This window comes from Coregonus clupeaformis, chromosome 30 (assembly GCF_020615455.1).
Source record: "Coregonus clupeaformis isolate EN_2021a chromosome 30, ASM2061545v1, whole genome shotgun sequence".
Classification (NCBI taxonomy): Eukaryota; Metazoa; Chordata; class Actinopteri; order Salmoniformes; family Salmonidae; genus Coregonus; species Coregonus clupeaformis.
In genome coordinates, this window is record NC_059221.1 from 11,549,244 (window position 1) to 11,562,262 (window position 13,019).

Below are 13,019 nucleotides of genomic sequence, written 5' to 3' on the forward strand. Positions count from 1 at the left end.
AACAAAAAAATCCAGAAACATGCATGTCAAAAATGTTATAAATTGATTTGCATTTTAATGAGGGAAATAAGTATTTGACCCCCTCTCAATCAGAAAGATTTCTGGCTCCCAGGTGTCTTTTATACAAGTAACGAGCTGAGATTAGGGGCACACTCTTAAAGGGAGTGCTCATAATCTCAGCTTGTTACCTGTATAAAAGACACCTGTCCACAGAAGCAATCAATCAATCAGATTCCAAACTCTCCACCATGGCCATGACCAAAGAGCTCTCCAAGGATGTCAGGGACAAGATTGTAGACCTACACAAGGCTGGAATGGGCTACAAGACCATCGCCAAGCAGCTTGGTGACAAGGTGACAACAGTTGGTGCGATTATTCGCAAATGGAAGAAACACAAAATAACTGTCAATCTCCCTGGGGCTCCATGCAAAACCTCACCTCGTGGAGTTGCAATGATCATGAGAACGGTGAGGAATCAGCCCAGAACTACACGGGAGGATCTTGTCAATGATCTCAAGGCAGCTGGGACCATAGTCAACAAGAAAACAATTGGTAACACACTACGCCGTGAAGGACTGAAATCCTGCAGCGCCCGCAAGGTCCCCCTACTCAAGAAAGCACATATACAGGCCCGTCTGAAGTTTGCCAATGAACATCTGAATGATTCAGAGGAGAACTGGGTGAAAGTGTTGTGGTCAGATGAGACCAAAATCGAGCTCTTTGGCATCAACTCAACTCGTGTTTGGAGGAGGGATGCTGCCTATGACCCCAAGAACACCATCCCCACCGTCAAACATGGAGGTGGAAACATTATGCTTTGGGGGTGTTTTTCTGCTAAGGGGACAGGACAACTTCACCGCATCAAAGGGATGATGGACAGGGCCATGTACCTTCAAATCTTGGGTGAGAACCTCCTTCCCTCAGCCAGGGCATTGAAAATGGGTCGTGGATGGGAATTCCAGCATGACAATGACCCAAAACACACGGCCAAGGCAACAAAGGAGTGGCTCTAGAAGAAGCACATTAAGGTCCTGGAGTGGCCTAGCCAGTCTCCAGACCTTAATCCCATAGAAAATCTGTGGAGGGAGCTGAAGGTTCGAGTTGCCAAACGTCAGCCTCGAAACCTTAATGACTTGGAGAAGATCTGCAAAGAGGAGTGGGACAAAATCCCTCCTGAGATGTGTGCAAACATGGTGGCCAACTACAAGAAACGTCTGACCTCTGTGATTGCCAACAAGGGTTTTGCCACCAAGTACTAAGTCATGTTTTGCAGAGGGGTCAAATACTTATTTCCCTCATTAAAATGCAAATCAATTTATGACATTTTTGACATGCGTTTTTCTGGATTTTGTTGTTGTTATTCTGTCTCTCACTGTTCAAATAAACCTACCATTAAAATTATAGACTGATCATGTCTTTGTCAGTGGGCAAACGTACAAAATCAGCAGGGGATCAAATACTTTTTTCCCTCACTGTATGTCTTTATAGATCTCCTACAGTAGAGAGTGCAGCAATGTCCGGTCCCATCCGGTTTAGTCCAATTCCTGTAGTAGCAGATGCAGCAAAGTCCAGTCCAGGTTGGTCCGGTTTAGTCCACTGTGTCCAGTCATGTTCTTGTTGAGCTCCTGCAGTAGCGGGTCCAATGAGGTTTCAGACTCGGGGTGTGTCCGAAATGGCGCCCTATTCCCTACAGTGGCTTGCGAAAGTATTCACCCCCCTTGGCATTTTTCCTATTTTGTTGACTTACAACCTGGAATTAAAATGGATTTTTTTGGGGTTTGTATCAATTGATTTACACAACATGACTACCACTTGGAAGATGCAAAATATTTTTGGGGTGAAACAAACAAGAAATAAGACAAAAAAACAGAAAACTTGAGTGTGCATAAATATTCACCCCCCCCAAAGTCAATACTTTGTAGAGCCACCTTTTGCAGCAATTACAGCTGCAAGTCTCTTGGGGTATGTCTCTATAAGCTTGGCACATCTAGCCACTGGGATTTTTGCCCATTCTTCAAGGAAAAACTGCTCCAGCTCCTTCAAGTTGGATGGGTTCCGCTGGTGTACAGCAATCTTTAAGTCATACCACAGATTCTCAATTGGATTGAGGTCTGGCCTTTGACTAGGCCATTCCAAGACATTTAAATGTTTCCCCTTAAACCACTCAAGTGTTGCTTTAGCAGTATGCTTTGGTTCATTGTCCTGCTGGAAGGTGAACCTCCATCCCAGTCTCAAATCTCTGGAAGACTGAACCAGGTTTCCCTCAAGAATTTTCCTGTATTTAGTGCCATCATTCCTTCAATTCTGACCAGTTTCCCAGTCCCTGCCGATGGTGTTCTCGGGGTGATGAGAGGTGTTGGGTTTGCGCCAGACATAGCGTTTTCCTTGATGGCCAAAAAGCTAAATTTTAGTCTCATCTGACCAGAGTACCTTCTTTCATATTTTTGGGGAGTCTCCCACATGCCTTTTGGCGAACGTGTTTGCTTATTTCTTTCTTTAAGCAATGGCTTTTTTCTGGCCACTCTTCCGTAAAGCCGAGCTCTGTGGAGTGTACGGCTTAAAGCGGTCCTATGGACAGATACTCCAATCTCTGCTGAGGAGCTTTGCAGCTCCTTCAGGGTTATCTTTGGTCTCCTTGTTGCCTCTCTGATTAATGCCCTCCTTGCCTGGTTTGTGCGTTTTGGTGGGCGGCCCTCCCTTGGCAGGGTTGTTATGGTGCCATATTCTTTCCATTTTTTAATAATGGATTTAATGGTGCTTCGTGGAATGTTCAAAGTTTCTGATATTTTTTTATAACCCAACCCTGATCTGTACTTCTCCACAACTTTGTCCCTGACCTGTTTGGAGAGCTCCTTGGTCTTCATGGTGCTGCTTGCTTGGTGGTGTCCCTTGCTTAGTGGTGTTGCAGACTCTGGGGCCTTTCAGAACAGGTGTATATATACTGAGATCATGTGACACTTAAATAAAGTCCACCTGTGTGCAATCTAACTAATTATGTGACTTCTGAAGGTAATTGGTGCACCAGATCTTATTTTGGGGCTTCATAGCAAAGGGGGTGAATACATATGCACGCACCACTTTTCCGTTATTTATTTTTTAGAATTATTTTCATTTCACTTCACCAATTTGGACTTTTTTGTGTATGTTCATTATGCAACAAAATAGGAAAAACGCCAAGAGGGATGAATACTTTTGCAAGGCACTGTATGTAGTGCACTACTTTTGAGGAGACTAGTACATGTCCTTGTAGAACTCCTGCACTAGCGGGTGCAGCAAGTTCCAGTCCAGTTCAGTCTGGTTTAGCCCAGTCAGTACAGGTTCACTCCGGTTTAGTCCAGTCAGTACATGTCCTTATAGATCTCCTGTAGTAGCGGGTGCAGAGAGGTCTCCGACTCTGTCTTCTTGATCTTCTGCACCAGCAAGGCGTTCTCTGTGACCAGCTGTCTGAGGTCAGCCATCTTGTTCAGCAGCTTGGGGAAGAGGTAGAGGGAGTCCTGGTGGTTGGCCTGCAGGTGCTGGTCCAAGGCCTGGAGAATACCGTCCTGACTCTGTTCTACCTGCTTCACGTTCATTAGCCCCGGGCGATCTGCAGATAGATAGTGAATAGTTCGATGGGTAGACCACAGACGTGACAGAGCTGCCAACTCACAACACAACCTCACTAAAAGCTTTCCGTGATTCCTCGCATCCTATCTCCTCACCTCCTTCGCAACCATATTGGACCATATCTTATTCTCCAATGTGTTTTGAGAAAGAGGTGAGGAGAGAGGATACCAGGAATTGAGGGAAAGATGAATTGAGAAAGAGCTCCCCTCAACTCCACACAGGATAATAGCGGCTATGAACAACGTTAGGGCCAGGGTTATTAGGGAAGAACAGTATAGTGTCAGAATTACTATGATACTACTAGTACAAAAGTATACCATACCTCCACACAGGATGATAATGGCCACAAACAGAGCCAGGTCACTGTCATCCAGCTCCAGAGCATTGAACTTTACAGCAAACTCAAACTTGGGCTCCATGATCTCACTGAAGGGTTTACGGAGGCTCCTCAGGAACTCCCGGGTCACAAAGCCCTTCCCGTTGGCCACCAGGAGGCCATCTTTGTTCATGAGGGAGGGCAGCATGGCGAAGATGGCCTCGTGGACGCCATACTTTAGTAGGGTCACCTGATGGAAGCAGGCAGGTAAATAGGGGAGAAATTAGAATTCAACAATAAAAGTAAAGTGCCATTAACAGCAGTTTGAACACTTGACACAAGAAAATTCATTATGTTTTCGTTGTATAACTATGGCAGATATTTCTACATTACTGTCAGTACATTTCACTGAGTTTGACAATAAATTAAGTTGATAATGAATAAGTGAAAAGCCAAGGGTTGTTAAGCTCTGTTGAGAAGAAGACCGTGGTCCATGCCATACCTGGTCGTTGAGGAAGAGATCCACAAACCCTGGGATGTTCTTGGCGAACTCAGTGAGCTCTCGTACCGTCTCCACCGTGGTGCACTGACAGCGATAAAACACGTGTACCCCTATCTCCTTTGTGAGGGGCGCGCCGGGGACTAACTGGTTCCACACTAGACCACTCTCTGCTTGCCACAGGGTGTCCACATCATGGATCACAAATGGCTGCCGAGCGAGAGAGCGCATTAATCTTTTAACAGTCTAGTCTTAGTTTTCTTTTAAAACTATTCAGCTAAACAAAATCCTTATATAATGCTTTTTTGTCTATGACAAGTTAAAACTCATTATGAAAAACAGATTGATAAGAGGCAGATGAAAAACTTCCGAACTCTACAAATAATCAGCCACTAAACCTTTCCATGAGGAGGTTAATAGTAATATGCATCTACATTGGTGCAACCAGAAAAGCCTTCCCCCTCATCCAAGCTCAGAGGGGTTATTGTGAGTTATGACCATAAACATACACATCATTGGTTCAGCTTGGAAGGCGTATCCTACCTAGGTGCAACCAGAAAAGTCTTCCTCCTAATGAAGCTCAGAGTGTATTCTAAGGGTTCTAACTTCTAACCGGAAGTGAACCCAATACCCATAGACATAGTCAGGTCCAAAATTATTGACACCCTTGATGAAGATGAGCAAAAAAGACTGTATAAAATAAATAATACAAATACTGAGCTATATTGTATGCTCCAAAAATGTGGGAAATTATATTATTTTATACTAAAACAATTTCTCAGAAAAATACATTTAGTTTAACAAGTAATACAAATACCAAAAAAGATAAGGATTAAAATTATTGGCACCCGTCTTCAGTACTCCATCACCCTACCCTTGCGAGGATAATGACACTGAGCCTTTTTCTAACATGTTTTATGAGATTGGAGAACATGTTGGGAGTGATCTTAGACCATTCCTCCATACAGAATCTTTCCAGATCCTTGATATCCTTTGTCTGCTCCTATAGACTGCCCTCTTCAATTCAAACTGCAGTTTTTCAATGGGGTTCAAGTCCAAGGACTGAGATAGTCATTGCAAAATGTTGATTTTGTGGTCTGTTAACCATTTCTTTGTGGATTTTGATGTGTGCTTGGGGTTATTGTCTTGCTGGAATATTCACTTGCGGCCAATCGTCAGCCTCCTGGCAGAGGCAACCAGGTTTTTGGCCAATTTCATATCACCTGACCACAGCACCGCCTGGAGTTTGATAAATGGCATTGGCACTTAGATTGGAACCGGTGCTATGGTCAGATGACATGAAAATAGAGCTCTTTGGCCACCACACTAGTGTTGGGTTGAAAAACAGAAGCACACACAGAAAAGTACCTCACACCTACGGTAAAAGATGGTGGTGGATCTTTGATGTTATGGGGCTATTTTGCTTCCACTGGTCCTGGGGATCCTGTTAAGGTCAACGGCATCATGAACTTTACCCAGTACCAGGACATTTCTGCCTGGAGGCTGACACTTGGCCGCAAGTGGATCTTACAGCAAGACAGTAACCCCAAGCACACATCAAAATCCACAAAGAAATGGTTACTTAACCACAAAATCATAATTTTGCAATGGCCATCTCAGTCTTTGGACTTGAACCCCATTGAAAACATGTGGTTTGAATTGAAGAGGGCAGTCTATAAGCGCAGACAAAGGATATCAAGGATCTGGAAAGATTCTATGTATGGAGGAATGGTCTAAGATCACTCCCAATGTGTTCTCCAATCTCATTAAACATTTTAGAAAAAGTCTCAGTGTCCTTATCCTCGCCAGGGGAGGGTGCTGGAGTATTGAAAACAGGGGTGGCAATAATTCCGACCACCAGCTTTTTTATTACTTGTTAAACAAAATACTGAGCAATTGTATTAGTATAAAACAATATAATTTTCATATGTTTTGGAGCATACAATATAGCTCAGTATTTGTATTATTTATTGTATACAGTCTTTTTTGCTCATCTTTATCAAGGGTTTCAATCATTTTGGACCTGACTATTCTGTGTAAAGTGTGTAAAGTGAACTGTTGACGTGGCAGTTTCTCAATGTCCGTGTCTAATTCAGGGTATTCTCTTGCTTTTTATTTGAGTGCTTCCATTTCATTATTAACACTGAGTGTACAAAATATTAGGAACACCTCATATTGAGTTGCACCCCCTTTTGCCCTCAAAACCGCATCAAAATGCTGGGGCCTGGACTCTACAAGGTGTCGAAAGCATTCCACAGGGATACCGACCCATGTTGACGCCAATGCTTCCCACAGTTGTGTCAAGTTGGCCTGATGTCCTTTGGGTGGTGGACCATTCTTGATACACACGGGAAACTGTTCAGTATGAAAAACCCAGCAGCGTTGCAGTTCTTGACACACTCAAACCGGTGCGCCTGGCACCTACCACCATACCTCATTCAAAGGCACTTCAATATTTTGTCTTGCCCATTCACCCTCTGAATGGCACATATACACAATCCATGTCTCAATTGTCTCACGGCTTCAAAATCCTTCTTTAACCTGTCTCCTCCCCCTCATCTACACTGATTGAAGTGGATTTAACAAGTGACATTAATAAAGGATCATAGCTTTCACCTGGTCAGTCTGTCATGGAAAGAGCAGGTGTTCCTAATGCTTTGTACACTCAGTGTATATTTACATAACAGTGAGCATACCGTTGTGCAGCTGGTCTTGCCAGTGAGGATGCTGCGGGCTTTCTTCTTGGTCATAATGAGGTTCTTCAGGTAGGCTTGGTACACCTGTTTAGCCAGGGTCTTGAGGTCTGAGCCACCAGGGTGGTGGGGGTCCAGTTGCTCCGCTAGCAGGCCAGCCACTAGCTTCTTCTTCTCAGCCCCCGGCATACGCCCATACCGGATCGCTGCCAGGCAAACAGGCAGAGTAGCGTTAGCATTGAAGGTGAAACAGACACAGACATGTTAGCATCATGCATACAGCCATATTGGATCGCTGGGTAGACAGAGTAGCATTAGCATCGAAGGATGTACAGTGCATTCGGAAAGTATTCAGACCTCTTGACTTTTTCCACAATTTGTTACATTACAGCCTCATTCTAAAATTAAATTAATTGTTTTCCTCATCAATCTACATACAATACCCCATAATGACAAAGCGATAACAGGTTTTTAGAAATGTGAGCAAATGTATTAAAAATAAAAAACAGAAATACCTTATTTACATAAGTATTCAGACCCTTTGCTATGAGACTCGAAATTGAGCTCAGGTGCATCCTGTTTCCATTGGTCATCCTTGAGATGTTTCTACAACTTGATTGGAGTCCACGTGGTAAATTCAATTGATTGGACATGATTTGGAAAAGGCACACACCTGTCTATATAAGGTCCCACAGTTGGCAGTGCATGTCAGAGCAAAAACCAAGCCATGAGGTCTAAGTAATTGTCCGTAGAGCTCCGAGACAGGATTGTGTCGAGGCACAGGTCTGAGGAAGGGTACCAAAACATTTCTGCAGCATTGGAGGTCCCAAAGAACACAGCGGTCTCGATCATTCTTAAATGGAAGAAGTTTGGAACCACCAAGACTCTTCCTAGAGCTGGCTGCCTGGCCAAATTGAGCAATCGGGGGAGAAAGGCCCTGGTCAGGGAGGTGACCAAGAACCCAATGGTCACTCTGACAGAGCTTCAGTTCCTCTGTGGAGATGGGATATCCTTCTAGAAGGACAACCATCTATGCAGCACTCCACCAATCAGGCCTTTATGGTAGAGTGGCCAGACGGAAGCCACTCCTCAGTAAAAGGCACATGACAGCCCGCTTGGAGTTTGCCAAAAGGCACCTAAAGGACTCTCAGACCATGAGAAACAAGATTCTCAGGTCTGATGAAACCAAGATTGAACTATTTGGCCTGAATGCCAAGCGTCATATCTGGAGGAAACCTGGCACCATCCCTACGGTGAAGCATGGTGGTGGCAGCATCATGCTGTGGGGATGTTTTTCAATTGCAGGGACTGGGAGACTAGTCAGGATCAAGGGAAAGATTAACAGAACAAAGTACAGAGAAATCCTTGATGAAAACCTGCTCCAGAGCACTCAGGTCCTCAGACTGGGGCAAAGGTTCACCTTCCAACAGGACAACGACCCTAAGCACACAGCCCAGACAATGCAGGAGTGGCTTCGGGACAAGTCTCTGAATGTCCTTGAGTGGTCCAGCCAGAGCCCAGACTTGAACCTGATCTAACATTTCTGGAGAGACCTGAAAATAGCTGTGCATTGACGCTCCCCATCCAACCTGACAAAACTTGCAGATCTGCAGAGAAGAATGGGAGAAACTCCCCAAATACAGGTGTGCCAAGCTTGTAGCATCAAACCCAAGAAGACTTGAAGCTGCAAAAGGTGCTTCAACAAAGTACTGAGTAAAGGGTCTGAATACTTATGTAAATGTCATATTTCAGGGGGTCTTTTTAATACATTTCCAAAATTTTCTAAAAACCTTTCTTTGTTTTGTCATTATGGGGTATTGTGTGTAGATTAATGAGGATATATATATTTTTTATCAATTTTAGAATAAGGCTGTACTTTCCGAATGCACTGTATAGCACCACCAAAATGAGGTTCAAGAGTTTCATAAATGAATATTGTGAATATTGAGACACATTTTCAGTAGTTCTTATGGACAGTTTTCAGGACACAGATTAAGATCCTCCATTGAACATGATTTTCAGTCCAGGGCTTTATCTGCGTCTGGGAAACTGGCCCTTAACCTGTAAAATAATCAAGTATTTCCAGACCCTAAAAGACCCATTAACGGTCTCCTCTCACCATCATGGGACATGCCCAGGGCCAGGCACTTCTGGAAGCGGCAGTATTGGCACTTATTACGGTTCTTCTTCAGGATCTTACAGGCCCTCTCACAGCGCTCATACTCCAGCTTCATCCGAATGGTCCGCCGGAAGAAGCCCTAGACCACATGATACACACAGGAGAGAGAGAGCGAGAGAGTTTAGTTTATTTTCAAATGGAGGCATTACAAGGAAGTCAGATTTAACACAAGTCACACATTGTGGCCATTGAACTTGAGTTGCAGGTTAATAACATTTTACTGCAGTGGGCTAAATCAGGGCCACACAGAGAGGTAGTGTTAAACAAATCTAATTTGAAACAAAAGTATACACCTCACACACATGGTTATCGGCTTTAAAAAAAGAAGACACCTGTACCATGTCAGATATAGTTTAAATGTATTCAATATTAAGTTTGCATCCCGACATTACACTTTATGTACATCACAGAAGACTGAAATATAACAAATCTGTTTGACATAGAAAGACCAGATTTTCGACAGGTTATTTAAAATAATGTTTTAACTATGAGAAATATGAATAACATTCCACCCATGAGGCCACTAGGTCATTTGACTGCAGGAAAGGGCTACCGAACTTCAATGGCGGGAATGCTGCCAAACAGGACACAAACTAAACTCAAGCTAAGCTCAGGTTGAGGCTGTTAGCAGCCATGACAAAACCTCCAGGATTTAAGCCCTAAGAACATTAGGCATTAGGTTTTCTGATGATTAAGACCCATTGGTAGACTTGCAGAATCTGTCTCACCTTGCAGCCCTCGCAGGCATGCACACCGTAGTGGAACCCTGAAGCTTTGTCAGCACAGATCCTACACTCCACGTTGATACCAGGGCCCGTGGCCTCATCCCGTCCCAGACGCAGCTGCTCCGACAGCGAGGGAGACGACGTGTGAGACAGGTCTGACACACAGAGAGACAACACCCATCTGATTCACCCATTCCACTTAGTGTATTATTTCAAATATAAACAATGTATTTCATTTACTCTCTTTTACCTGTGTAGTTGTTAGCAGCAGCAGGACTGTCTTGTCTGCTGTAGCTGGTCTTGTCCTTCTCTAGTCTCTCCTCTTCCCCTCCTTCTCCATTCTCTCCATTCTGTTGGCTGCCAGTCCCATTCCATGATACCCTCGAGATGGGGGACCTCGGCCTCTCCGCCCCACTGCCCTCACCCTCCTCAACCCCCAGCTCCTGCAGGTCTGTCAACCCTCCAAAGTCAGAGGCCACTGCCTCCACCTCCCTTCCAGTCCATATATCATCAGCTACTGTGTCCAGGGGCTGTGGAGAGTTTGGGCTACATAGGGGCAGGGGGCCTGTCCTAGTCTCCCCATTCACCTGTTCAAGGTGCTCAGGGGAAGGTAGCTGCAGTAACCCATCCATGGCTCCTTGCCTTGTGGTCAGGGTGCTAAAGCGCCTCTTCCCTGTCTGTCATGATGTCGCTGACATGGTCTCTCCTGTTGCTGTGAGGAACAGGGTAATTATGCAACAATATTTAAAGACCTATCTATGTCTCTATATATGACTGAATGGATCACTAGGTCATATCAAAAGGAAACCCAGGTAGAGTTATTAGGGCAAACTGTAATGCAAAACATTTGAAACAAAAAAAAATGCTATTCTTATTGGACAAGTCCTGGTAGTCCCTCCCTTTTTCAGACTGTTTTCTTCTGTTTTGGTGCCTAATGAACATGACCTAGTTATTGGGGTTCTTTGTTGTAGGACTAGAGAGAGGGTGAGGGTGAGAGAGTGAGAGAGAGAGTGAGCTCAACTGTCTCTGCTAGTGCAGCAATCAAACACTCGTCTCATAACCAACCTTAGCCTCTTTTAGAATCCGAGAGTGAAATACTTACACTCTCGTCTCTAACATGTAGGCTCAGCATTCCCGAACAGTCCCATTACAAGTCAGAATGTTGAACAAACTTAATTTTAACTTACTTTACCCGATATTGTCCCTATGGTCTGTATATCTTTTGTATTTTCGGTTTTTATTTTCAATTCTGAAGCAATTCGCACATGACAAACACTTGCACGATATGGCCGGGCCAAACCGAACCACAGACCAAATGTTGTCCAATGCAATCAGGTGCCAAATTTCACAGCTGATTGCGAGGAAATGTGCTTAGGTCCACTACTTTTGGTAACATTCGGCTATTGTTCACATATTGTGCATCACATGTATGTGTCAGGAGATTTAAAATACCAGCAACAGAACCTACTGGAGCCGCAAAAAGCAGAGTAAACAACACTTTCCTGTGGATACCCTATATCCACTTCCTACCGCCATTAGGACCAACAGCATGTACAACCAGTAAAGTAAGTGTAAATATCATTTTATTCAACATTCTGGCTTGTAGAGACTTTTTCAGGCAAACTTCTTTCAGACTGAATAGCCATGGGGTAAACATGGTAACAGTCTGACGTTTCGGCAAACCCAACCTGAGTGCCACACTTGTCAAAACATTCCCTTTTCTTCAACTCTGTGAACAGAAAACAAATGTTTCCTTTAATGCCAATTCTAGGCTTTTACTCAATAGAACAAGTCTAGTACAGAAAAAAAACTGTAGGAAATTACTGGTTCAGACTTGTCATCTAGCTAATAACCTGTCATGCTGGTTCTCAGAATATCTGCTGCTGTGCTTTGAGTGAGTCATTCTAAAGGGCTTGGCACAGACAGGGTGGGCCATAGCACAACATACAGTAACTATGGCATGGTCAGCAGGTCTGACCACCAGTAGGTCAGCAATATAGGCTAGTCATGAGACTTTTGTTAAATTCATGACTGGTAGATTTGATTGAATCCAAATTACATAAAATTCCATATCCCAAAACATGCATTCAAAAAGCACATTGAATATGTAAACATTCATTGAAAGAAATCTATAGACTTAACTATAGTTACGTGAAAGCAATCATCCTAAATAAACAATGTCTGATAATTTTGAGTACAGACCAGAGGCAAGACAAACTAGAGAATAAGTTGAACTGTTGTTGTTTTTGTCTTGGTGAGCATAGCTAGCTAACTAGCTAGCCTAACATGGCAGCTAACGGTAAATCCATTCTTACCTTTCTCAATGGTGTTGCTTACTTTTCCAAAGAATGTGTGGGTGAGGGAGGTGTACCGGTGAAGTTACCACGTCGTGTCCATAAGCCCTTGTCTTGATTCGATTCGCTGGCTGTGCCGTGTTGTTTGCTAGCAGCTAGCTAACGTTAGGTAGCTTACATTAGCTAGCTATCTGAACTTGTTTAAGATTTCCCAATTCATCTGTCGAATAGTCTGTATTGTATGCTTGCAGTACAGTCTCCCTCTTCTGGTAGCTGGCTGGCTAGCTAAAGTACATTTTGTATCAAACTTTTCAGTGAGGTCTTGCTAACTACTGTTAGCCCAGTGTGAACCATATACCTCAGTCAACCTTCTCTGCTCTGCGCTGCGCTGTTGCCCTCAGTGCCAGTTTCCATTAGTTACCACAGCCACAAAGGCACATTTGGCTATATCGTAAAAATTCATGAAAACAGAAATAAGATTTTTGGTCTTCATTTAAGGTTAGGGTTAGGCATAAGGTTATCAGTGTTGTTAAGGTTCTGGTTAGGTTTAAAATCAAATTGTAAGAATATAAATTGTAGAAATGGGCGGGGTTTATGACTTTGTGGCAGTGGTAACTAGTGTCTACTTCTTTAGGGAGACGAGATTATTTGGTAGGATTTTGACTTTCACTGTCGCTGGTCCACTCTCCAGTCCAGTTGGTGGCGGT

General features: G+C 43.7%; 1 protein-coding gene across 1 annotated transcript; it reads right to left on the reverse strand.

The window, feature by feature from the left end:
- Positions 1 to 3,154: 3,154 nt before the first annotated feature.
- On the reverse strand, positions 3,155 to 12,680 carry LOC121545907 (peroxisome proliferator-activated receptor delta-like). The gene is made up of 8 exons (XM_041856821.2): positions 12,334 to 12,680; positions 10,269 to 10,730; positions 10,022 to 10,173; positions 9,234 to 9,372; positions 7,118 to 7,320; positions 4,425 to 4,631; positions 3,929 to 4,172; positions 3,155 to 3,586 (listed from the first exon to the last, which is right to left on the reverse strand). Exons 2-8 carry the CDS (start codon positions 10,648 to 10,650, stop codon positions 3,339 to 3,341), a joined length of 1,575 nt encoding a protein of 524 aa, XP_041712755.1. The 5' UTR covers positions 10,651 to 10,730; positions 12,334 to 12,680; the 3' UTR covers positions 3,155 to 3,338.
- Positions 12,681 to 13,019: the final 339 nt, after the last annotated feature.

Bases quoted from the DNA above. Each gene is read 5' to 3' on its own strand.
- LOC121545907 (XM_041856821.2), bottom strand. From the start codon at position 10,650: ATGGATGGGTTACTGCAGCTACCTTCCCCTGAGCACCTTGAACAGGTG. The intron at 4,632-7,117 runs GTATGCTCACTG...CTCGCTCGGCAG, and splicing joins GCAAGACCAGCTGCACAACG to CCATTTGTGATCCATGATGT. The intron at 3,587-3,928 runs GTATGGTATACT...ATCTATCTGCAG, and splicing joins CATTATCATCCTGTGTGGAG to ATCGCCCGGGGCTAATGAAC.